This window comes from Pezoporus flaviventris, unplaced genomic scaffold (assembly GCF_033815535.1).
Source record: "Pezoporus flaviventris isolate CSIRO_AGI_PZ_B2104156 unplaced genomic scaffold, CSIRO_AGI_Pfla_v1 ptg000037l, whole genome shotgun sequence".
NCBI classification, from domain to species: domain Eukaryota; kingdom Metazoa; phylum Chordata; class Aves; order Psittaciformes; family Psittacidae; genus Pezoporus; species Pezoporus flaviventris.
In genome coordinates this window covers 2,928,945-2,951,923 of record NW_026892585.1, presented here as the reverse complement: position 1 = coordinate 2,951,923, position 22,979 = coordinate 2,928,945, and the positions used below count along the sequence as shown (strand labels likewise).

General features: G+C 42.5%; 1 protein-coding gene across 2 annotated transcripts; it reads left to right on the top strand.

Annotated features, from left to right (window-relative positions):
* The first annotated feature begins 471 nt into the window (after positions 1-471).
* CTNNB1 (catenin beta 1) lies at positions 472-22,683 on the top strand. Of its 2 annotated transcripts, XM_061464484.1 has the most exons (16): positions 472-609; positions 14,169-14,226; positions 14,725-14,952; positions 15,090-15,343; positions 15,431-15,669; positions 15,760-15,961; positions 16,283-16,427; positions 16,925-17,028; positions 17,112-17,450; positions 17,707-17,865; positions 18,787-18,906; positions 19,059-19,209; positions 19,301-19,422; positions 20,611-20,671; positions 21,400-21,620; positions 21,907-22,683. In XM_061464484.1, the coding sequence occupies exons 2-15, from the start codon at positions 14,214-14,216 to the stop codon at positions 21,606-21,608; spliced, it is 2,346 nt and encodes a 781-aa protein (XP_061320468.1). In that variant the 5' UTR covers positions 472-609; positions 14,169-14,213; the 3' UTR covers positions 21,609-21,620; positions 21,907-22,683. The 2 variants fall into 2 exon arrangements, with proteins under 2 accessions (XP_061320468.1, XP_061320469.1); XM_061464485.1 differs by lacking the exon at positions 21,400-21,620.
* The last annotated feature ends 296 nt before the right edge of the window (positions 22,684-22,979 follow it).

The following is a 22,979-nucleotide window of genomic DNA, read 5'->3' as shown; positions in this document are numbered from 1 at the left end:
CGGGACCCTGGGGTTAACCCCCTCAACTGCACCCCTTTCCCCTCCGCCTCTACCCCACCCTCACACAACTTCGCTCCCAGCCGGGAACTCGGCTCCTTCTCCCCTACATCCGGAGCACGGTGCCTCCACCAGCCTTCCCCCACCCTCTCGCCCCTCACGCCGCCACCACAGCCTTCCCCCCGCCTCACGGCCGCTTTCCCGCCGCCGCCGCTGCTGCTCTCTGTCTCCCTCCGCCCTGGGAGCCGGGCACTATTTCTCCTCCCCCTGCCCTGTGCGCTGGGTGCCTGTGGAATGCTGCGCGCTGGGCCCGGCCGCGGCGGCAGGATACAGCCGAGTCCGGCGATCACTATAAGAACCTCCTTGTGAGCGACGCCATTTTAAGCCTCTCACTCGGTTCGGCGGTGGGAGCGGTAACGGCGCCCGGGTAGGGGAACTAACACGGTCGCCACCTGGGAGGCAGCGACGGGGGCACTGCTGCAAGCAAAGAGCCGAGCGAGGAGGAGGAGAAGGCGGCGGCACAAGGAAGGAAAGACGGACCAGACCGGGGTCGCCCGGGCGGCAGCAGAAGCCGGAGCCCGGGGAGACCCTGCGCTCTCGCCTCACTGCAACGTTAGTGCCGCTTTTTTTTCCAGCGGGAACTTGAGGCGAGCCCCAGCCGGGCTCCCTCTCCCTCAGCGGCCGCCGGTGCCCGGGAGCGGGCGCTACGTCCCGCGGCCGCTGTGGGGTGCAGGGTGTGCCCGGCGCTGAGGCGGGAAGGGCCGGGCAGGCGGGGGGCGCTGCCTGGGTGGGAGAAAGGCGAGAGAGGGGGGGAAGGAAAGGGAAGGAGAAGAGAGCTCGTGTTTGGGGAGGTCCGGACAGCTGCGTGGCTGAAGGAGGCGGCAGCTGCAGCTTCCCGAGGTGTCTCTTGGGAAGCTTGTCCTGGGGCGAGGGGCTGGTTGCTGGGGGTCTGCAGGAGAAGGCGAGTCGCTGCCCCTCGGGTCGTCGCAGCCGAGGCCGCGGGACTTCCGTTGTCGTTCCCCTGTTCCTTTATCCTTTTTTTAAAGGCTGGGGGGAGGTACTGACTCGCCGGTGGGCTGCAGATTGCCGTTGGTGCTAGGAGAGGGGAAAGAGCGCAAGGGATGGGTTTGTTTGTACCGAATGCAATTAATCACGGTCACTGCAGTCAGCGGGTGATAACTAATCTGAAGCCTTGTGGGTTTTCGGTCTTAGTTGAGTGCATATTTGCTGGAAAGGTGGTGCTGCTTCTGAGTCTCTTAGAAATGGAGCTCCCCGGAGCTGGGAGCAATCAAATTAAGTTTTAACACCCGCGTTACCAGAGTCTTGTAGCGAATGACTGGGGGCTTGGGCAGTGTTGGGGGCTCTCATGCTGCAAGGGGAAGCGCCTGCTGCTTTCCCTAGCTAGCTGGAGGGACGACGGCGGCTTCAACCTCCCAAAGCACGCTTCTGAGGTGTAAGAAGCAAGTTGTTGTGACTTCCAGTACGATATGGGCACTTGTACTGACTGCCCGTGGAACAGAGAGTTCCAGTTTAGTTCTGGTGGGTTTCTCCCCCACGGAAAGCTTAGTTGGTTTCTCTTGTGTATGACTAGCTGCTCCTGGAACAGCGAGGTTTAAGTCTAGCGAACCCTTAAATTTTTCCCTAGGTACGACTTGGTGTAGGACATCAGGCTGCTTTTTAAATCTTTTCCCAAAAAACATTTAGTAACCCCTTCTGGGAAGAAAGGGCAGGCCGGGAAGGTACTATGGGCAACTTGTAGGACTTTAGGAATAGCAGCGCTGATCGTTGTAATCAGCTACTTCTTGATCTCTTTCTCACGGAGTAGCCATTGTTCTGACACTCTGTATATTCCAGACATCTGTGGTCATCCCATCCCCCAAAGTATGCAAGTGGTGAATGGAAAGAGGCTGGGCTGGTATGCTGAGGTCGGTGGACGGAAATCAAAGAGGGGTTTTAGTAAAATGGGATCTTTATGTGCAGAGACTATAGTAAAGGCAAAGATGAGAAAGCTACCTGAAAGAGTGTCAGGGTTTTCTTAATATTAATTTCAGACACACCAGTGAGCAACTTAATTGCAATTTTGCTTCTGCATGACAAAATGTACTACTGCAAGGCTTTAAAGCAGCATAAAGGGCAAAATCTGCTGGTGTTTATTGGGCCAAGTTACAATGTGAATGTCAGTAGCTGACAGTCCAGGAACCAGGAACCTTGCACCATTTATTAAAAGGTGCTGACAGCTGCAGGTATGTGGCTACTGTGTTGATTGCCTAATGGTTGCTACTGTTGGAAATGAGGCTACTTAAGTCTTCACGTGAGGCTTTGAGGCTCTCTAAATTCAGCCATTCAGGATGAAATCATATCAAGTGTCTTGGCATTTGGGCTTGTTCTAAAGTAATGTCATATTTACTTGGCTAATGCTTCAGATATTTTCTGTTTAGGTATAAGCTGATGTGTGGGAATGTTCGTGTTGGTCTGTATGGCTGAGCATTTCAAAGAGTCTAGGAGAGAAGTAAGTAAAAACATGTTGATGGGAAGAACAATGCAATGCACAATAGCTTCTAAAAGCAAGGATTTAATATGAAGTAAAGCTTTATTGAAAAAGGCAGTTATTCAGATGTTCTGGTACAGCCTTAGTAAACCCAGCTTCTTTTTTCTTGCCAAAGCAATAAATAGGCTGGGTTACTTCCTTGATACATGGCTTACTATGAACACTAGTGTTTTGTTATAACTGCATGGTGTGTCAGTAACTGGCTTATCAAATCTTGGCAATGAAACCTGGTTGCCCTTCAGACATACAGTTTCTTTGTGAAGCTGGTTTTGGTCTTCCTGGACTTAACATCCCAGAAAACTTGAGTTTAACTCTACAGAACACAGTCGTTCAGAAATTTAATTCAGACAAGTTGTCTTCTAAAGGTTTTCTAAACCACTCCTGCAGTATTTTGAGGGGTATTAAAGGAAGTAACAAGAATGGGGCAGGAAACGTGACTATTGTGGACTTCAGTTTATGAAGTTTGAATGTGTGGTCTGAAACTTGGCTAAGGATGTTTCTGCAAAATATTGTCTAGTAGGCAAGACTAGTGTGCAAATACAGCAGTAATCTAAATCACTCATGTTAATTCATAGTTAAAGCTGGTAAGACAGGGGTTGTGGTGATCATGCAATTGCTTGCAGCAGAACTTGTTCTGTGACTTTGGTAGACTGCATACTGTGGCAGGAAAATTGGGATGGACCTTACTTACCTGGAACATCATACTTGATGAAGCCTGATAAGACTTCGTGAGAAACTCTGCAGGCAGCTGGGACTTGCTTTTGAGTCCTCACAGCACGACATTAACTTTGCAAAATTCTGTGAACTGCAGTTTTGCTGACTTTCTAGTTAAGCGTAGGAAGATTTGTTCTGGAGGTTTTTGGTGTACTGCACCAACTGAATTGGTTAAACTTGCCAGCATAAGATAGTTTGACAGTGATTAACTTTTAATACCCTTTCTGCCACTTGACCCCAAAGTAAAATTTGCTGTAGGTCAGTGATGAGGCTTTAGTCCAAGAGGGTACTGTCTTAATATGCCAGTATCGCATGGCCTGTTTTGCCTCTTCTAAGACTAAGGGAGCCAGAATGTTTTTTTGCTCTGGCAGGTAATGTAAAGGAGAGAACCAATGGAAGTCTGGCATATCTGTCTGTATGGAACACCAAATCGATAAGGTGAGCAGATGAAACCTGTACCTCAGTCTGCCCTTGTGAATCTGCTTACTGTGATTTAATGTGAAAACAAGTGTGACCCGTGCCTTGGGAAGTATGGGTGTAGATGTTGCTTTACAGCTTGAATTGCAGAAAAAATTTTTGTTAACATTCCAAATTGCTTTAGGAAACAATGTACACTGGCTGTATTAGTATTGCAGAAGTTACTTGTGGTGTTACTTAACACTAAGTAAACTCGAGTCTTGCTTAAGGAATAAATTAATTCCTTTAAAGTTTGAAAGGGTTAACGTAGTATTCGAGGTTGCTGCTTTTAACAGATATGAGCTAGGTGGATCTTAACTGGAGTTGGCAAATTACTGGTGTGCACAGTGTGTTTGCTGGAACTAGCATTTCTAGGCTGATTTACTGTGCTAAATGGACTTGTATAAATCAGAAGTTTGCCAACTCTGCAGCAACTGTAGCAAGTAGTTTTGTATTGTCCTGGCAACAATTCAGGTGCCCTCCAGTGGCCAGAAATCTTGACATCGAAAGGTGCTGATATATTTTGTTATCTTGTCAGTTTGCCTTGATTAAAAGTTGAAAAAACGTAATATCAGACTTGATTAGCATGTTCGTTGCTTAAACAGTACTTTTTTGAATGTCAGTATGTCTTATTTTAAATACGGAGTTATTCTGACAGACAAGCAAAGACAGTCACTTTCAGATTCATAAGTATTTCATTAGTGTCAGTGCAATTATGACTAATCACTCCGGTTTCTTAGACCATGGAGATTAATGTTTAAAGCCCATGTACAGGGCTGGTGTTGTGGTTGCAGCCTAAGAAGAAACTAGATTATGATATGATACTTCCTGGTTTGAAAAGGGAGGTTGTTTGCTAAATTATTGCTATACTCTTATTTTAAATACGGAGTTATTCTGACAGACAAGCAAAGACAGTCACTTTCAGATTCATAAGTATTTCATTAGTGTCAGTGCAATTATGACTAATCACTCCGGTTTCTTAGACCATGGAGATTAATGTTTAAAGCCCATGTACAGGGCTGGTGTTGTGGTTGCAGCCTAAGAAGAAACTAGATTATGATATGATACTTCCTGGTTTGAAAAGGGAGGTTGTTTGCTAAATTATTGCTATACTAGAGTGGAAATGAGTATTTTAACTTCTGCATAGACAGGAGGGAAAGATGCTTCTGTAATACAGTGGCTGTCAACCTTGTTAGTGATGTACACAATCATGAAAAATGACTGCAGAGCCATTAAGTATCTTTTTGACACTCTTAAGTAGGCAGGAAGCTTGAGGGATGGCAGTGGTTTGTTGCTGAACTTGATTAGTGTTAAATGAAATACAGTATAATGCGTAAGTTCTCATAGGCTATCTGTAAATAGTTATGATGGCAGCTTTTTTGTCTGCATAGTGTAGATACCTAACTGTCCTGCAGATAAGATGTGGTAACTTGTTAAGCTGTGATTAGAAAACTGCTCTTAAGGTTTTGCCCAGCCATGGAATACTCAAACATAATGAATGCTGTGTGAAACCCTGATTGGAAGTGCTTGCTGGTGACCAGAAGATTTCAGAGTAAATCCACTGCTGAACAGAAGTGACTTAGTAACTGTTTTGAGGTTACTTGCATTAGTTGGTGGTGCTTAGTTCGTCAAAAAACACATGAGTAATTGGGCTGATAATCTTGTTGTGAATTTAACACAAGTTCATAAACTTGAAACTGTCATACCAGTCCTTTAATACTGACCTGCAAGCTGCTGTCAAATGATTGATATGTGCATTATGTGGAGAAGATTATTACTTTTGTTCTCAAGATGGATGTGTAACCCCTCATTAGCAGTTGAGGAAGTTTCTTATGTAACCTTAAATGTTATCATCACTATCTCAGCAAAGAAGGATATGTAGGTACTTGGAGCCAGTCTTGCCTACTAATAAAGTGATAGATTTTCCTAGTGCTGCACTATGCTTACTAGTGAAAAGCTATCTTAAACCATTCCTTTCAAATATAACCTGATGGTTTCTCTGTCAGCTTGAGTACGGCTGCTCATAGCTCTTAGAATCAAGCAGAGACTTCTATAGGGGACAGATACTTAGTGCAGAAAGTGCAGCTGTCTTTGAAAAGATCACTTTGCTTTGTTTGCAGATGTTGTTAGAACCTGTTTGCCCATGATTTTGAATATAAAGAATTGTGTTGACCCGCCCATTGCAACTCCTGAACCTTTCTGTAGGTAAAGAGGAGAGTAATTGGGCTGTGGATCTAAACACTAACTTCCCTGAAGTGACAAGATCCAGTGCTGTGATACTTCAGCTACTACAGTATAAGTATTCCTTTAAGAAGCAGAGTGTATGAGACTATGTGGAAAGGTGTGGTCTTTACATTGCAGAGTATGCCCAGCCACATGGCAGCCTTCGGCTCTGACCAGCATCAAACAAAATTCTCTAGGGCACTGCTGGTAGTTGTAAGAAATCACAGTGGTAGGTAACTGCTACTGAGTAGTTTCTGACACCTTTGTCCTATCAATACATGACTTCTCTAAAGTTTCTCTAAAAATCTCTCTCCTAGAGAGTAAGGTACTGTGCATCAAAGGTATTAGAGCATCTTCACATGATATTGCCAGCTTAATTTTTGAGGAGGCTTCCTGGCAGATTTTAAAGTTTGAAAGTTCATATCTTAGAGTGATCATGCCCAGGTAAACTTCATTACTTTTAGTAATTTAAATTATGTGCTTGTTCTGAATTCTCCTCCAGGTTCTCATAATTTTCTCTGTTAGTTATCTCAAGTATCTATAGGCTGACCCTGGCTCTCAGACCAATGTTAACTGTTGCTTTATTGAAACTTCTAATGGGTTGTTTATAAAAGGTTAGTACCTGTCAAGACCCTGACTAATTGCATGAGCTGTTAGTGCCGAAATGTGGTGTTCTTGCTCAAAGGGCTGGGTTTCAGTGACACTCAGTGCCAGCAGCTTGAAAGTTCACCAAGTCCCATTTCCAATAAGTTTTGTCACCCGAACTTTCTGCCAGTGACTGTTGCTCCTCAGTGATTAAAACTACTGATGCTCTGGGTGGGGTTTTGTACATGGGGTGAGCAAAACAAAATGTGGAACTTACTGCACTTACAGTATAGCTTCGGCCACACTTGAAACTTGGAGTTAACACAATTATCATGTGGCAAGCTGGCTAGGAAGTGTGATTCTTTGCTAGCCTGCTGCCCCTTTTGGGAGGGAGGGGAGGATGAAAAGGTGAGTGTCCTGTAATATTGGAGCACTCTGCTCTAGTCCTAAAGGAAGTGAAGTGTGGTAAAATATAGGCTTGCAGCCAAGTTTAAGGTCTTTGTGGTCCTGCTCCTTCCCCTCTGCCATGTGTGTAGTTTTCTGACTTTGTAACCACAGTCTTCACTAGACGTTTTTTGAGGCATAAATCCTCTTTTAGTATAGCTAACCCAGTGTTTAAGTCTAGTCAAGACTACCAGATGTCTGCAGTTCGGTTCCATTAAGCAATTGTAATCAACTTAGAGTAGTCTAGCAAGAACAGAAGTATCTGCACGCTGTTTGCTTTGGGTAATGAGCGTGTGAATAGAAACTCTACTCTGTGCTCTTAATTGGTGTTAGATTGCCAAGATGATGGAAAATAGACATGCATAAGGTTTTATATTTTGTGATGTGGCATCAAATCAACTCTTACAAAACTAATAAAAGCTAGTGTAGGGAAGCTCTTCTGCCTTTATGTTGTGGAAAAGATTTTTAGATCACTTCCAGGGCAGAAGCCAAAGGCAGAAAAAGCAGAACTACTGATGAAATGGCAAACTGGGATGTGTGAAGGAAAAAAGAAATGAAGTGGAACTGAAGCATCAAAAAATCAGTGGCTGAAAGCAGAGGCAACTTGTCATGAACATTGATGGATCTCTGTGTGTGCTGTCAAATGCTCCTCTTCCACTTCAATTCTGTGGATTATTTGAGCTAGTTTGTTGCCTCTTTCAGCACATATTAAAGATATTTAAAGCTTGGAAGTTGCAGCCTGTTAAGGTCAGTAAAGCGGATACTATTTGGGTTTCTTGATTTCCTAATGTTTTATAGGAGAGACAGATCGTAGACTTTCAGGTCTTATTATTAAGATATTTTAAAGAACAATTTAAGACTTATTCTGGGCCCAGAGTCAAGTTTACTGTGATGTGATCAGCTGAACCTAAAAGTATTGCTGTTTGCAAGGCATCTTCTAACTTTCTGCAGGCATCAGTAGAATGCGTTGCCTTGGATAAATTTGAGCTGGGTGGATTACATATGATACTGAGTTTATCACTGCAGTGAAGTATTCCTGCTTGGTGGTTGGACGGAATAATGTGAAACAAATGCTGCCTGAGGAAATAACTAGAGCAGTTTTGTCAGGAGTTGAAGTTTAGGAATGAGCTTGTTCTGTTACAGTCTAGGATCAGTAAGCTGGTTTTCAGTATACATGTGCTGTGGCATGATAGCTTCGGATTATTGGTAGCTCTTAGTTTTCAGTAGAACTACTGGAATAGTTGGGGTTGCTACACCTTGGCACAACACTTAAAATGTAGTAATGCTGCTGTCTCTTGCAGTGGTGTTTCTTCTAAGGTGGTAGTGAAGGCTGTACATGTTTTATCATGTAACCCAAAAGAAGATAGAAATGTTTTGGAGCTATGAAAACACATGATCTTTTTATCTTTAAGAGTTGGTTTTATTGTTTGACTCATTTCCTTTTCATGTTAACACTGCATAAGTTACTTCCATTTACTTGGGATGTCTTCAGATGGCCTGTGATAAGGTATCTTTACCCAGTATTAAGTATCAACTTGCTGAAAGCAGAAGGAAGCCTGACTTTAATGAGAAATGTAAAGTGTTATATTCTGATTCCTGGTGTAGATAAGGTAAACATTAAATTTACTGCTAAAATGTGGCTATTTACAGCCTTAAACCATTATTTGAGAACCAATTCTCAGTGAGTTTCATAGTAGTTTTTGTTCATCCAGGTTCTTAAACTGCTGGTGTGAGGAGGTATCTGAAAAATTGAATTTCTAAATCCAGAAGTCACTACTGGTGAGTGACTAATTTCACAACAGTCAAGGTCCTCTAATGTTGCATATAACTTTAATTTCAAAATAACCTCCACTCACTGCATACAGCTGTTCCTTTCAGAGTGGACAAGATGACCGAGGACTGCAAATGCTGCTACTTTAGAATATGGGAATGCCGATCTGTATTTGGGATATGGAATGTATTAAAGGAAAACTTTTGTATTTAAACTTGTGTACAAGATGAAATATTTTCTAAATGCAGATTTTCAGATTGAAGCTCAGGCATGTTATTTATTTCTACTTTGAAATAAAGTATCTTCTGAAATAAAGTATCTATGCAGGGAACCTCCACAGAAAAACCATCAATCCTAATTGTCATTCCTACAGCAAGCTTCCTTCCTTAAAACACACAACACCAAAACTGTACTTTCAGGATTTTTTGCCAATCCTGCAAAAGATTCTGATTAAAGGCCTCTAAAAGTACCTATACCCCTTCTCAACAGAAGCCAGGTAAAAATCCTCAAAGTTAAGTTTTATTTGGGCTATCTGGGAAGATGTGGGAGGACTTTATCCTCATTTGGATAAGGAATGATAAGTTTACAGTAGATTTCTGGTGTTTAAAAGTTTCCTAAATTGAGACCTACAATGCAGAGGACAGTCCTTTTTAACTTCTGAGGTTATCTTTCTTTTCTCAATCCAAAATTAGAAATGTCCAAGTTAGAAACTGACTGCAAGTACCATGGATCATTACTTCCCACAAGTGCTATCCTTGTTTTCATCTGTGAATAGACAATCTATAAATCAGTTCTTACAGGTCACCTGTAACTTCTCCCTCCTTTGCTCCCTCTCGCATCTTAGCTGCTGTGTGTTCTTCAGCTTGACTGACTTTTCACTTTCTGCTAATCAGTTTAGTGCTATTCCTAATGAATGTTAACGTGATTATTTCATTTGGGTCATGTCTTCATAAGACAAAGCAGAAGGTTTGTTGCAGGAATGCTTATAGCATGATGCATATAGGTAGATGAGACCAGAAAATGCTTGAAGGAGACAGGGCAGTCACTCATGCCTGAAAGAGCTTATATACCGTGAAAGCATCTTTGATGTTGCCATTATCAGTGTTGTCTTACTTAGATGATTCCTACTTCCCCCCCCCCCCAGCTTCCTTTTCTAGAAAACAGATTAATAATGTCCAGGATAAGATCCCAGGGTTTTTTTTTAAATCCTCAATCAAATGTGTTTCCCACATCCTTTACTTGAAAACTAAGGTTAATGACGAAACTTCTGCTACATTAAGTTCTTACATACCTGTTCTTGGGTCATGGGAGTGAGTGCTGTAGTTACCTGGTGTTAATTAATTTTGGAACTGGTGTTTCCTGTAAAGCAGATAGTTGGGCAGCATCATTGGCAGGCAGCTGCCTGAAACAAGACCAGTTATAAAATTAGACCTAAAGAATGCTTTCAGTAACACCTTGGTAATAATTGAAGTAGCTTTGGAATACTTGGAGAAAAACTGTTTTCCAGTACATGTACTACACTTGTTTGTAGCTAATACATGTTTTTTAACTGCTGTAACTGTCACAAGAAGATGAAGATCTGCTTTTTCTATGTAAAAAAAAAAAAAAAGAATGGTTAATTTACAGATGCAGTTGCTTGGCCTGTCCTAGGTGGGATGTATCAAAACATGGTTAGTAGACATTCACTTCAAATAGAAACAGCGGTTGGATGTATCAGCCTTGAATTCCCATACAAGGTTTAATAATAACATGCTGAGCTCAGTCAAAAGATTTCTGAAAGACTTTCAAACTTCAAGTTTGACTTGCTTTATAAAGAGGAGGGGACCTGCTTATCAAATAAGTCAGGTAATCTAGGTCAATCTTAATGAAGATAATTCTTCAGATTTGAGAAATGTTATGGGCTCATTGACTTCCTTGGCATGTGCCTAACTCTTTTCCAAACTCAGAAGTTGATACCCAAGTTTTATTCATTATCAAAATACTCCTCTTTCAGTACTTTGAAAACCAAGAAATTTGCATTGTCTTCTGTAGTAACTTGAAACTTGGCTCATAAGCCTGCTAAGGTTGCAGAACTATTTTTCTCATTTTCCTGGAATTCACATGCAAGGTTGGGACTGATGGTACACAGTACACTCTAATGCAATGTCTTGCATTGCACTTTGTATTGAGGAATTTAGTGTGTGTGTGTATATATATATTAAAAAAAAGCCAGCCCCCATTTAAATCCAGAGCTGATGGTGCATGCTAGTGGGTAGTGTCATGGAGGATGTTTTAAGAAGTTAGTAGTTCCATAACTCCTGGCAGTACATTGTTATGAACTTCTTTATAACATGGCATTTACTAAAATTCAGACTTTACTTCAGAGTACCAGATAGTCTTTAAAAATAGTGGGGCTTACAGAAGCTTGCCGTCATGCTAAAGTATACCGAGTCCTTCTATCTCTTCCTGATGCTTAAGAGCTGTATCACTGACCTTGACGATGGAATGTCACTAGTCATGTGTACTCCAATAAATTTGAACAGGGGCTTGATTTAAATGAGCTGGTACATGCTCATGGCTGAAGACACAAGCTTAATTAGCCTAGCAAGGCTTTTTGTGTTGTTTCCACTGCCCCGCCTCCTCACACCCATCCTGCATGTACTGATCCAGTTTCTGTTGGGCAAATGAATAGCACAAGCATTTGTACCTAGTCTGGGGTTGTTGCTTTCTTTGTAAGTGTTAACTTTGTCAGTGACACATAGGAAAATGAAGTCAGCAGCTTTCCTGGACACAGTTCACCCCTTTGTAAAATGAGAAAGAAAATACGGGAGAATGTTCAGCTACAGAAACCCTAAAACCAAACAGATCATACCCTTTTTCACTGGGTACCTTTGGTCTGCAGTTATTTTGAACTCTTAGGATTAAAACCATTTTTTCCCATTTAAATAAAAAGATGCTACCTAGAATTGCTGAGCATGGTTATGTATGAAATGTAGATGAGGATGTTAGAGATTTTCAGGTGCAGCCAGCAGGCTTATCTAATGTCAGCATTTCAAAGACTGAGCATCTGACTGATAATGCAGTTCTGAACACTGAATCAGTATTCGTCATTGCCATTTTGTAGATGTTCCTCAGCTCTGGTTTGGAATAGTGTTGCATTTCAGTGGCTAGTGTGGTCTGCTGGATTCTATCTAATGGTACAGCTATTCTTCTGGTCTCTTCAGGCTGCTGAAATTGAAACAACCATTTCAAGAGTGCAGTTGCTGTAAGCCAGCTGCATTCGTCTGTGCAGAATTCAACAGTGGAAGGAAATTCTGAATGTTATTCTCAAGCCCTGTATTGCATATTTGAATCTGAGGTGGTAGTAAGTATCTCAAAGCATGGTCAAGCTCCTGACTGGTTCATCTGCCAGTATGTTAAGTTCAGAACTAGTTTGGTGATAATTTTTTATTAACAGCCTCATGATAGGAAGAGACAGGAAAGGTTACAGTAAAAATAGATCTTTTGTGGTAAGCATGTTGTAAATTGCATATAGCGTCTGTATCTTGCCCAGTTTTCTATGGCATACATCGCATGTGCCTTACAGCGAGGACTACAGGAAGTGAAGGATAAAAATTCTAGTGCTGTTCCACTGCTTTCTGTTTGGAAGGTGTTAGTGGGGCTGACAGAGTAACGCATGAGACCTGCAGGGAGCCATCAAGCTTTTGTATCGGCATTTCTTCCGCCTTAGGTACTCAGAAGAACTTTTGTATTAATGGTGAACTGACAGCATGACTTAGTTTCTCCTTCCCCTTACCACTGCTGCTCCAAAATGTTGGAAGAATCAGTGTTCAAGGGACTGGAAAAAAACGGTTGTATTGTCAGTGCATCTTCCGTGCAAATTATGAGTAGACCGAGTTGGCTAGTCTCTTCCAAGTGGTGGAATAGGACTCGTTTAGGGACTTGTGCATTAGCAAACGCATAGCAGGGTACTTCCTGTATGGTTGTTATGTCTTAAATCAGCGCAGTGCTGCTTACCTGCTGCAGATGCAGATCTGTTGTCCATTTAAAAAGAGCCAGGGAAGGGTTGCTGCCAAAAGTTGTGGGAGTGCAGAGTCAGGACAAACAGCACTGGCATTTGTGAAGCAGAGTAATGAGATTGCTCAGGAGCTGCTGGAGTATCCTGTAGTTGGCTCGGGGACAGTGAAATAAAAGCTCGCCTCAGAGTTGCCTAACCTATTCAGTGAGACTTAAAACTACAGGCCTGTCTTCTGTTTAATTCCGATTTTCTAAAAGGTACTCCTGAAGGAAACTGGGAAATCTGTCTTCACACAAATGGTGTCAAATGGACTTTGTTCTTCTGACACACAGTACTGCAAACATGTCCTTTAAAGAGATTAGCGGCTTGCCTTTACTTCATTGTCTAGGAATGTTTTGATCAGCATAGCTCTAACACCTAAGGGCACATTGAAAGGTGATTGCTGGAAGAGATGGTTTTGCTCACTGCACTAGTTACCACTACAAATGTTTCTGCTTGGCTAGCTCCCAGAATAGGCTGTCACCAGCTCTGTCTGTGTTGAAAATGGTGTTGGACTGGGGTAAGGGGAGCAAATGAAATAAAAGTGACAGCTTTGAGTGACCTGTTGTGAAGCTGTAGCCTCGAATTTCTCTTTCTGGGTTAGTGAAGAAACAGCTACAGATTTATAGTACATATACTTCCTTACTGTTTGATGATACCAAATGGAGTTGCATACTGGTGATTTTGATCATATTTCAGCCTCCTGCCCCCAGTTACCTTGGCTTTCTGTGCAAAAAAGCCCCACCAGACAACTGAGTTTGGTGACTTCATTAGTGCACCTAAAGGAGAGCATTTGTTTACAAGACAGGTTCAATTTTCAGTTGAACTTCAAGGAAGACTGTTTTGGGTAGAAAGAAACTTGTCTTCTTGTGGTACAGCAAAGAAGTGAAGGAGGAGGTACAATTATAACTCTTTAGGTAGTTTTTGTACCCCTGAAATAATACCAGCTTGTCTTAAATGGTCACTTCAGCTTTCCGCATGAAAATCCATGTTGTAGCTCTGTATCAGTTTTTCTAGTATCTTAAGAATAGTTGTCTTTGAGGGAAGTGACGTTTAGCCCTTGTCTTTGCAGCATGTCCAAGCTGTGGAATTTAATGTCTGGACTTCATGCAAGGATAGAGGAGTGAAAAATGGCTCAATCATGATCAGTCTTCAGTTCTTTTTCTCTTAAGAATTTATCTTACATGTAGTCTGCCAGAAAAAGTCTGTGTGAAACATTTCATTCTTTTGCATCCCTGTCCATGGGGGTTTGCTAATTAGCACTGTAGTAATGAAATGGCAAGATAGGTGAAGTCTTACAGGTGAAGAGTTTGCAATTCTGGTGTTCTAATAGGAAATTCTGTCTTACTAGCTCTGATTAGTGTTTAATAAGTTCTAACCTTGCTCTTTTTCAGGGTCTCTGAAAGGTAGCAGGAAAGAGTTCTGGGAGCACAAGGAACATGGCAACCCAAGGTATATAATGCATTACAATTTCTATTACTAGAATCTAGCAGTTCTAATAAAGAGCAGTTAAACGGTCTCCTTGCTCCCCTTTTTAAACTTTTATTTAAGCCACTTGGATTGAATAATAATGTCTGTTCTACTGCAGTAATTAATATCTTACACAGGAAATCAAACCTGCAGATAAGTTTGTCGCTGTAAGCTTTTCAGGTCCCTTAAGTACAGTTAAGTACATAATCATAGTATGTGGAAAAGGGGACCTTTAAGCAGTAGACTAAGAATGTTGCAGTAGCAGTGATTGCTCTGTCTGTTAGTTGGGTTTATAGGCATCTGTACTTGTTTGATACAGAATCTCAGTTAAAAACTGCTGTCTCAAGTTGCAGAATTGAACTTGCTGAGTTGAAGTAGTTGTTTATGGGAATTTATTTTCATTTAAAGTCCGTGTCATCTCTTGAAAGATTGCTGGAGTAATTAAACTAAGCTTAATGGTTCAACAATGATTTCTTACAGCTGACTTGATGGAGTTGGATATGGCAATGGAGCCAGACAGAAAAGCAGCAGTCAGTCATTGGCAGCAACAGTCATATCTGGACTCTGGTATCCATTCCGGTGCCACAACAACTGCTCCCTCCTTGAGTGGCAAGGGAAATCCTGAAGAGGAAGATGTGGACACAACACAAGTGCTGTACGAGTGGGAGCAAGGATTCTCTCAGTCCTTTACCCAGGAGCAAGTTGCTGGTAAGGCCTTTTCTCTTACACTGGTTTGCTTAGACACACAGCTTAAAAATACAGAAACCTAAGTACTGAATTACTACCAGTCTAGAAGATGAGCTCTTTATTCTGAGTTTGAGGTAATGACTTACCTTGGTTTTCAGATATTGATGGCCAGTATGCAATGACTAGAGCTCAGAGAGTTCGTGCAGCTATGTTCCCTGAAACACTGGATGAAGGAATGCAAATCCCATCCACGCAGTTTGATGCTGCTCACCCAACTAACGTGCAACGCCTGGCTGAGCCATCCCAGATGTTAAAACATGCTGTCGTTAATTTGATAAACTACCAAGATGATGCTGAACTTGCAACTCGTGCGATCCCAGAACTGACCAAACTGTTGAATGATGAGGACCAGGTAAGCATTTTCTTCACCTCAGTGTAGCTCGTTTGGGGGGCTTCTCCAATGCCTTTAAAACAATGTTTTCTTCAAATATTTCTGCAGGTGGTGGTGAACAAGGCTGCAGTTATGGTTCATCAGTTATCCAAAAAGGAAGCGTCTCGCCATGCTATTATGAGATCTCCTCAAATGGTATCTGCTATCGTACGTACCATGCAAAACACAAACGATGTGGAAACAGCTCGTTGTACTGCAGGGACACTACACAACCTCTCACATCATCGGGAAGGCTTGTTGGCAATCTTCAAATCGGGAGGCATTCCTGCTTTGGTTAAAATGCTTGGGTATGTGGACTGCTAATGCTACGGTACATGTGTTTTTCAGTTGGTACTGGTAGCCGCAGGTATTCACAAGGGGTTTTTTTCCTTCTCTAGGTCCCCAGTAGACTCGGTGCTGTTTTATGCCATTACAACCCTTCACAATCTCCTGTTGCATCAGGAAGGAGCCAAAATGGCTGTTCGTCTGGCTGGTGGGCTGCAGAAAATGGTTGCCTTGCTCAACAAGACAAACGTCAAGTTCTTGGCCATCACAACGGACTGCCTTCAGATCTTAGCGTACGGCAATCAAGAAAGTAAGGTGAGTGCCTCTGTTACTGAAGCACTTTGAACGAGCAAGCTTGCTGTGAATGACCCAACAATTCCTCCTTATTCTGAACCTTCAGCCACACTCGGCTTTTCCTAGTCAGTCCTGAACTTGCAAGAGGTGAAGGGTGCAGGAATTGCTTTGCAGAAATGCAGTCATGCTTATAGCAAGACTGTGAAACTTGCAGACCACACAAGCAGGTGGGAAGTTTCTTGCACCTACCTGTAACCTCCAGTGGGTGTAAGCCAGTGACAATTACTACCTGCTGAGGGGCACAGGAAGTGACAGATAAATGTAATTTTTGCTGTCTTTCAGCTGATTATTCTGGCAAGCGGTGGACCGCAGGCTCTAGTAAACATAATGAGGACCTATACTTATGAGAAGCTATTGTGGACCACTAGTAGGGTGCTGAAAGTGTTGTCAGTTTGCTCCAGCAACAAACCTGCTATTGTTGAGGCTGGTAAGTACCTTGTAACCACGGTAACTTCAAGAGCTATACAGTACTTCAGAATCGGTACATTCCATATAAGGGTGGAAGCTGCTAGCATCAAAGATTGAACTGGGATCTTTCCTTTACTCCATAACTAGTTTTGGAGGCCTTCAGTGTCCAGAAGTATAAAAAGCAGTCTGTTTTAAGTAAGTCTGCTATGTTTTTAGCTGGGTGCTGAGCATTGTCATGTTAGAATGTACATGTTAGAATATTGTACATGTTAGAATACATGTACATTTAACAGGCCCAGTGTCATGCTCTTGACATGAATCTCGGGGTTTTTTTTTCCTATGGGATGAAGTGTTAGGGCTTAGCTGTATTAGGATACTAATGCTGAGAAAGATCCAGAGGCTTGTGAGACATGCACTTGAACGTCAACAGAGAGACGAACCCAAGTGTTAACAAGATGAGGATCTGAGTATGGTGTCAGACCTGAGTAATGCTGTCAAATCTGTACCATCTTCTAGGTGGGATGCAAGCTCTGGGACTCCACCTCACAGATCCAAGCCAGCGCCTCGTCCAGAACTGTCTCTGGACTCTGAGAAATCTGTCAGATGCTGCAACAAAGCAGGTACATGGCTTTCTTCTAAGGGATCAAAAGCCAATGTAGCAGGAGAGGAGAGAGACTAAATTTTGCTTCCTTCTGTTTTGCAGGAGGGCATGGAAGGCCTTCTAGGAACTCTTGTTCAGCTTTTAGGATCAGATGATATCAATGTTGTGACTTGTGCTGCTGGCATCCTTTCTAACCTTACCTGCAACAATTACAAGAACAAGATGATGGTTTGCCAGGTTGGTGGCATTGAGGCTCTTGTGCGCACAGTTCTTCGGGCTGGAGACAGAGAAGACATCACAGAACCTGCTATTTGTGCGCTCCGTCACCTCACCAGCAGACATCAAGAAGCTGAGATGGCTCAAAACGCAGTGCGTCTCCATTATGGGCTCCCAGTGGTGGTTAAACTGTTGCACCCACCATCACACTGGCCTTTGATCAAGGTAAAATGATGGTTAACAGCATCCAGCACTGAAAACTGATGCTTTTTAAGATGTAATTTTAACTGTGTGAAGTACTTTGTTTACAAGGTGTTGAGGAATGTAATTTGTCTGATGGGGAAGGTTGCTTCAATTGAGTAACTTTGCATTCTGTCCTGGAGATTTAAGTGTTTGGGGCCAAGAGATGAATAAAAGAAATTGCTAACGGCAAGCACACTCACCACACTCTTTCATTGCCCATCCCCTTTCTTATCTGCAGGCTACTGTTGGTTTGATCCGCAATCTGGCACTCTGTCCTGCAAACCATGCCCCACTGCGTGAACAGGGTGCTATTCCAAGGCTAGTTCAGCTGCTGGTTAGAGCACATCAAGATACCCAGCGACGTACTTCAATGGGTGGAACACAACAGCAGTTCGTGGTAAGTGCCCACCACTAGCTGAAGTTACGTTAACGTTGCCTTTAACTCATTTGTCAGCGTGCCTCAGCCATGTATTGTTTAGTCTAAACAGCTGTTGTAATTTGCTCTGTTTCATGTTACTCTCTTGGTGTGCTGATAATTCTGTCTCAACAGACCTGAAGTTTTTGTTAAATAAATAAGAATGCCAAAACCTTGGTTCTTATTTCACTAAGAACCCCTTGAGCATTTAATTCTGAATGCTGTAGGTAACAGAAACACTGGGTTTGCCTACTCTGGCAAGGCAAATAGTTCTGTACTAGGAAACCAGAACTGCCTCATCATACATTCTCATAGGAATGGGTTTAAGAATGTTATCACAGCTTATTGTGTATTTTCAAGGGTGCTTAGAGCTGTAAAAGTACTGAGAAGTTGTACAGGCTCCATACTTCTTACCTGTTTAGGTAGCAGCAAGATCAGTCTTGATATCCCCCCCCCAGTTAAACACATTAATAAAGGGGAAATCGCCTTAGCATGGGCAAATGGAAGCAGGAGTGTAGTTAATACTTGCAGAGGCAGGAAGGGGCCTCTTTGTTACTGATAACCACTATTTCAAAACTACCCAGCTAATCCATCTTGGGGAAGAAGAGCCAGTGTTGTCAGACCTGAAGGTCATGGTGAACTCAAATAAAACTGAGAACACCAGGAGGAGTTCCACTGAGATGCTTCGCTTAATTCAGTTGGGTAAACTGGGCTAACTCCTAGCAGGGGTGTTAAGCTTGAAGGCCAGCAGCAGATAGTGGATATAAGCCCCGTTGGAGAAACGGGGTGTGTGCAGGGGACAAGGTTCATTTGTTGGCAGGCTGATCAGCTTTTTGACAGTCATTTTAGAAGATCTCATACAATATCTCAACTTCAAATAATGCCTTTTCTTTCCCTGATTAGGAGGGCGTGCGTATGGAAGAAATTGTTGAGGGCTGCACTGGAGCTCTGCATATTCTTGCACGTGATGTTCATAACCGAATCGTAATCAGGGGTCTAAATACCATTCCATTATTTGTGCAGGTAAGAGCAAGCTCAAGATAATGCTATTGTATATACTAGGAGAATGAGTAATATAGCTCTTGTGCTTCCTGGGTAGAACTGCTAAATCTGAATGTGCTGAAGTGATCATTTCAAGTAGAATTGCTAAAGAAACCCTCGTGTTTTGGTTGCAGTTGCTGTACTCTCCCATTGAGAATATCCAGAGAGTAGCTGCCGGTGTACTTTGTGAACTGGCTCAAGACAAGGAAGCAGCTGAAGCAATCGAAGCTGAAGGTGCAACTGCCCCTTTAACAGAACTGCTTCATTCGAGGAATGAGGGTGTTGGTAAGTGAACTTAAAAGACAGATTTCAAACCTGTGTTAGAACAGTTGCTGGAAGAGTTGACCTCTGCTAAAATCACTCTTCCTTCCTATAGCGACATACGCAGCTGCAGTGCTGTTCAGAATGTCTGAGGACAAACCGCAAGACTATAAGAAGAGACTTTCAGTTGAATTGACAAGCTCTCTGTTCAGGACTGAGCCAATGGCTTGGAATGAGGTGAGTTGTGTTTTCTGTATTAATGGTTCCTTAGGGAAACTTTACTTCCAAGTCCTCCCTCTTTCCAGTAGTGACGTGTAGATGCCATCAGTGATACAGGCCCAGCTTTACATTTGGTTGTATCATCGTTACTCTTGTGTGCTCGGATTCAGTGAACCTGTGACAAGGATCCTTAAGAGCTGCTTCCTCCCTTGCAGATAGGAGGAGTCCATTCTTTACTGCTGCTAAAGTGTGTAATTCTCATTATGTTTGTTAGTGTGCCAGGCTGTACATGAGAATTTTGTACATTTCTGTGCTGTTTACCAGAACCTAGTGAACCTAATGCAGAGATGGAGGCATGAGTAATATGAGGGAAGCATAAAGGTAAAACATACCCTGTGAAAGCTGTGTCAAGGAAACAGTGTTGGAGTATAATCTTGGTGTGGGGATGCAATTTGCGTCTTTTCTTAGAATTGAGCTTTCAGAATTGAATATGTTTGCAGGCTGATTATCACACATTGCTTTTCTTTAGCTTTAAGGGCTGTACAGTGAATTGAGACTGAAAGCAGGCATTGTGGATGAAGTTGAGGGAAGGTTTTGCTAAGTCTGTCTCATCCCCAGATTGTTAAGATTCAGGAGTCTAGGAAGTCTTAGCTTGTCTGTATTTACTAAATTAAGGACAGGAGCCCTTGTTTTGTACTATTTCAGTGCTTATTTTTCTGTTTTTATAAAATCTGTATTTACCACAGTAATGTGAAAAAGGAAAAAAGCTAAAATGGATTATCTCTTGGAGTTACAGAATTGTGCCGCAGACAGGCACTTCTGTAATTGGGCAAACTGGGAGAGGTTCCTTCAGCACTCTTGGGTGGTCTCTTGCTGGCTGGGGAATCTCTGAACAGCTGACTTGCAGGAGCTTACAGGTGTACATGAGGAGGTGTTCCTAGACCTGCCCCATCTTTATTCCCAAACAGAACCCTCCTTCCAGCGATCAAGGGATTTCTATATCTAAATCTGGCTGTTAAACTAGATGTGGATGCTTAGATAAAAAGGCGTATCATGTTCACAGAAGTACCCTACTGCAGTGCTTGCTGCAGAAGAGTTGCTAAGGAGGGATCTGGAGCAAGCTTCAGAACTTCTTAAACTCAGAATCAGTAGTTCTGGCCCAAAGACCACACGTTAAAACTCTTGTAACTTTTTGTGTGCATCTAGACAGCAGATCTTGGACTAGATATTGGTGCCCAGGGAGAACCTCTTGGATACCGCCCAGATGGTACGTCTCTTCTGTTCCTCTTGAATGAACTTAAGTTGGATGAAGTCAGTTCGTAAGTTTTAAAGGAGAACTGCAAATGGGTGAAGAGTGAATTACTCTTCGGTAAGGTACTGCAAACTGACAGGCTGATGGGGAACTGCCAGTTCAAATAACCGGTTCCGGCAGCACTGAAATGGGAGCCATGTGAACGTGCAAAACTAGTGTCTCTTGCCTGAGTCCTGTGGGAGCATCTCCCGCTGAGCTGTGTTGTTTCCAGAAATCTTTTACAGTCTTTACAAATGGACTTGACAATACCAATAGTGCAGTTTTTCTTTAAAACAAAAAAGCTGGTATTGAATGTATTAGTCTGAACGCAAGCCTATCCCTAAGGATTCTAAGCTATTTTTGACTAGCCTTTCAGAAGCAAGTCTACAGTCTTGGAGCCTGGTTTTGCTGCAGTATTGTTGAATTGTAGTATTGTTGATTGTGCAGACTAATGGCTTGGCTGGAAACCTGCTCGTGCTTCTGACTGCAGTGTGCTTTGTCTGCAGGATCTTACTGGAAGGCTGTTCCGAACAATGGAATAGCCATTAAGGGCAGGCAACAGATTGTGTTGAACTTGGCTGAACTAGAAAAAGAATTAGATGGCTACAAAAATCTTCTCACACACTGATACTTGCAGCTTCCGATGCATCTAACATCTGTTAACATTATGCTTTTTTTCCCTCTGCCACCTTTAACTTTCTTAGATCCTAGCTACCGTTCTTTCCACTCGGGCGGATACGGTCAGGATGCCTTGGGTATGGACCCTATGATGGAACATGAAATGGGTGGCCACCACCCTGGTGCTGACTACCCAGTTGATGGTCTGCCAGATCTTGGCCATGCCCAGGACCTTATGGATGGGCTGCCTCCAGGTGACAGTAATCAGTTGGCCTGGTTCGATACTGACCTGTAAATCATCCTTTAGGTAAGACGCTCCAACCTTGAATTTCAAAAACAAAACAGAGACAAACCCATGCCTGGACTGAGGACTTGGTTGGCAGGGAGGGATTGGCTCGATTGGGTCCCACTGTGCCACAGTAGTGAATAAACGCTCTGGAAACACGCAACCAGAACACTCCAGACTGACTTCTGCTGTCAAGTGTGGAAGTAATTAACTGTTAATGTCTTGTGCACCGGCTTCACGCACTCTTACTGTGTTAAAGCAGTTCTTTGCTCAGGAACACTGACCCCTGTGTTTTTTCTCTTTGCAGCTGTATCATCTGAATGAACTTGCATTGATTGGCCTGTAGAGTTGCTGAGAGGGCTCGAGGGGTGGGCTAGTATCTCAGAAAGTGCCTGACACACTAACCAAGCTGAGTTTCCTATGGGAACAGTTGAAGTAAACTTTTTGTTCTGGTCCTTTTTGGTCGAGGAGTAATAATACAAATGGATTTTGGGAGTGATTCAAGAACCGAAGAATGCACAAGAATGAATTGCAAGATGGAATTTATCAAACCCTAGCCTTGCTTGTTAAAAATCTATTATTTTTTTTAAATCTCTGTAATGGTACTGACCTTGCTTGCTTTGGAAGTAGCCTTTCTTTTTGCAGTAATTGTTGTTAGGTTTTTTTAAAGTCTCTCGTAGTATTAAGTTATAGTGAATATGCTACAGCAGTTTCTAATTTTTAAGGATTGAGTAAAGGTGTAGAACACTAATTCATAATCGCTCTAACTGTATTCTGAATAAAGTGTAACATTGTGTAGCCTTTTTGTATAAAAACAAACTAGACAAATAGAAATGGTCCAATTAGTTTCCTTTTTAATATGCTTAAAATAAGCAGGTGGATCTATTTCATGTTTTTGATCAAAAACTTTATCTGGGATATGTCTGGGTAGGGGCCAGTAAGAACTGTTTATTTGGAACCTTGTATTGGACAGTTTACCAGTTGCCTTTTATCCCAAAGTTATTGTAGCCTGCTGTGATACAGATGCTTCATGAGAAAAATGCAGTTATAAAATGGTTCAAAATTAAAGTAAACTTTTAATTCACTCTGTGTCAAATTATTTCAGGTCATAGAGTGTATTTGTGTGGTCACAAGTTTCCTGCACAACACCTTCAGGACTTCAGAGGAGGATGCCAGAACCGTTTACCCTACTAAGGAGTAATTAACCACACTTAGAGCCCCATGTCCTGCTAAGACAGTGTTCATCCCTGTGCCCTGCTGCCACTTGACCTGTGACCACCTGCCACATCTGGCATGTTCCCTCAGCCAGATGTGAGGCAGCAGCTCGCTTCCTGCCTGGCCCACCAGCCCCACGCTCTGGTTCTTCAGAAGGTGAGAACA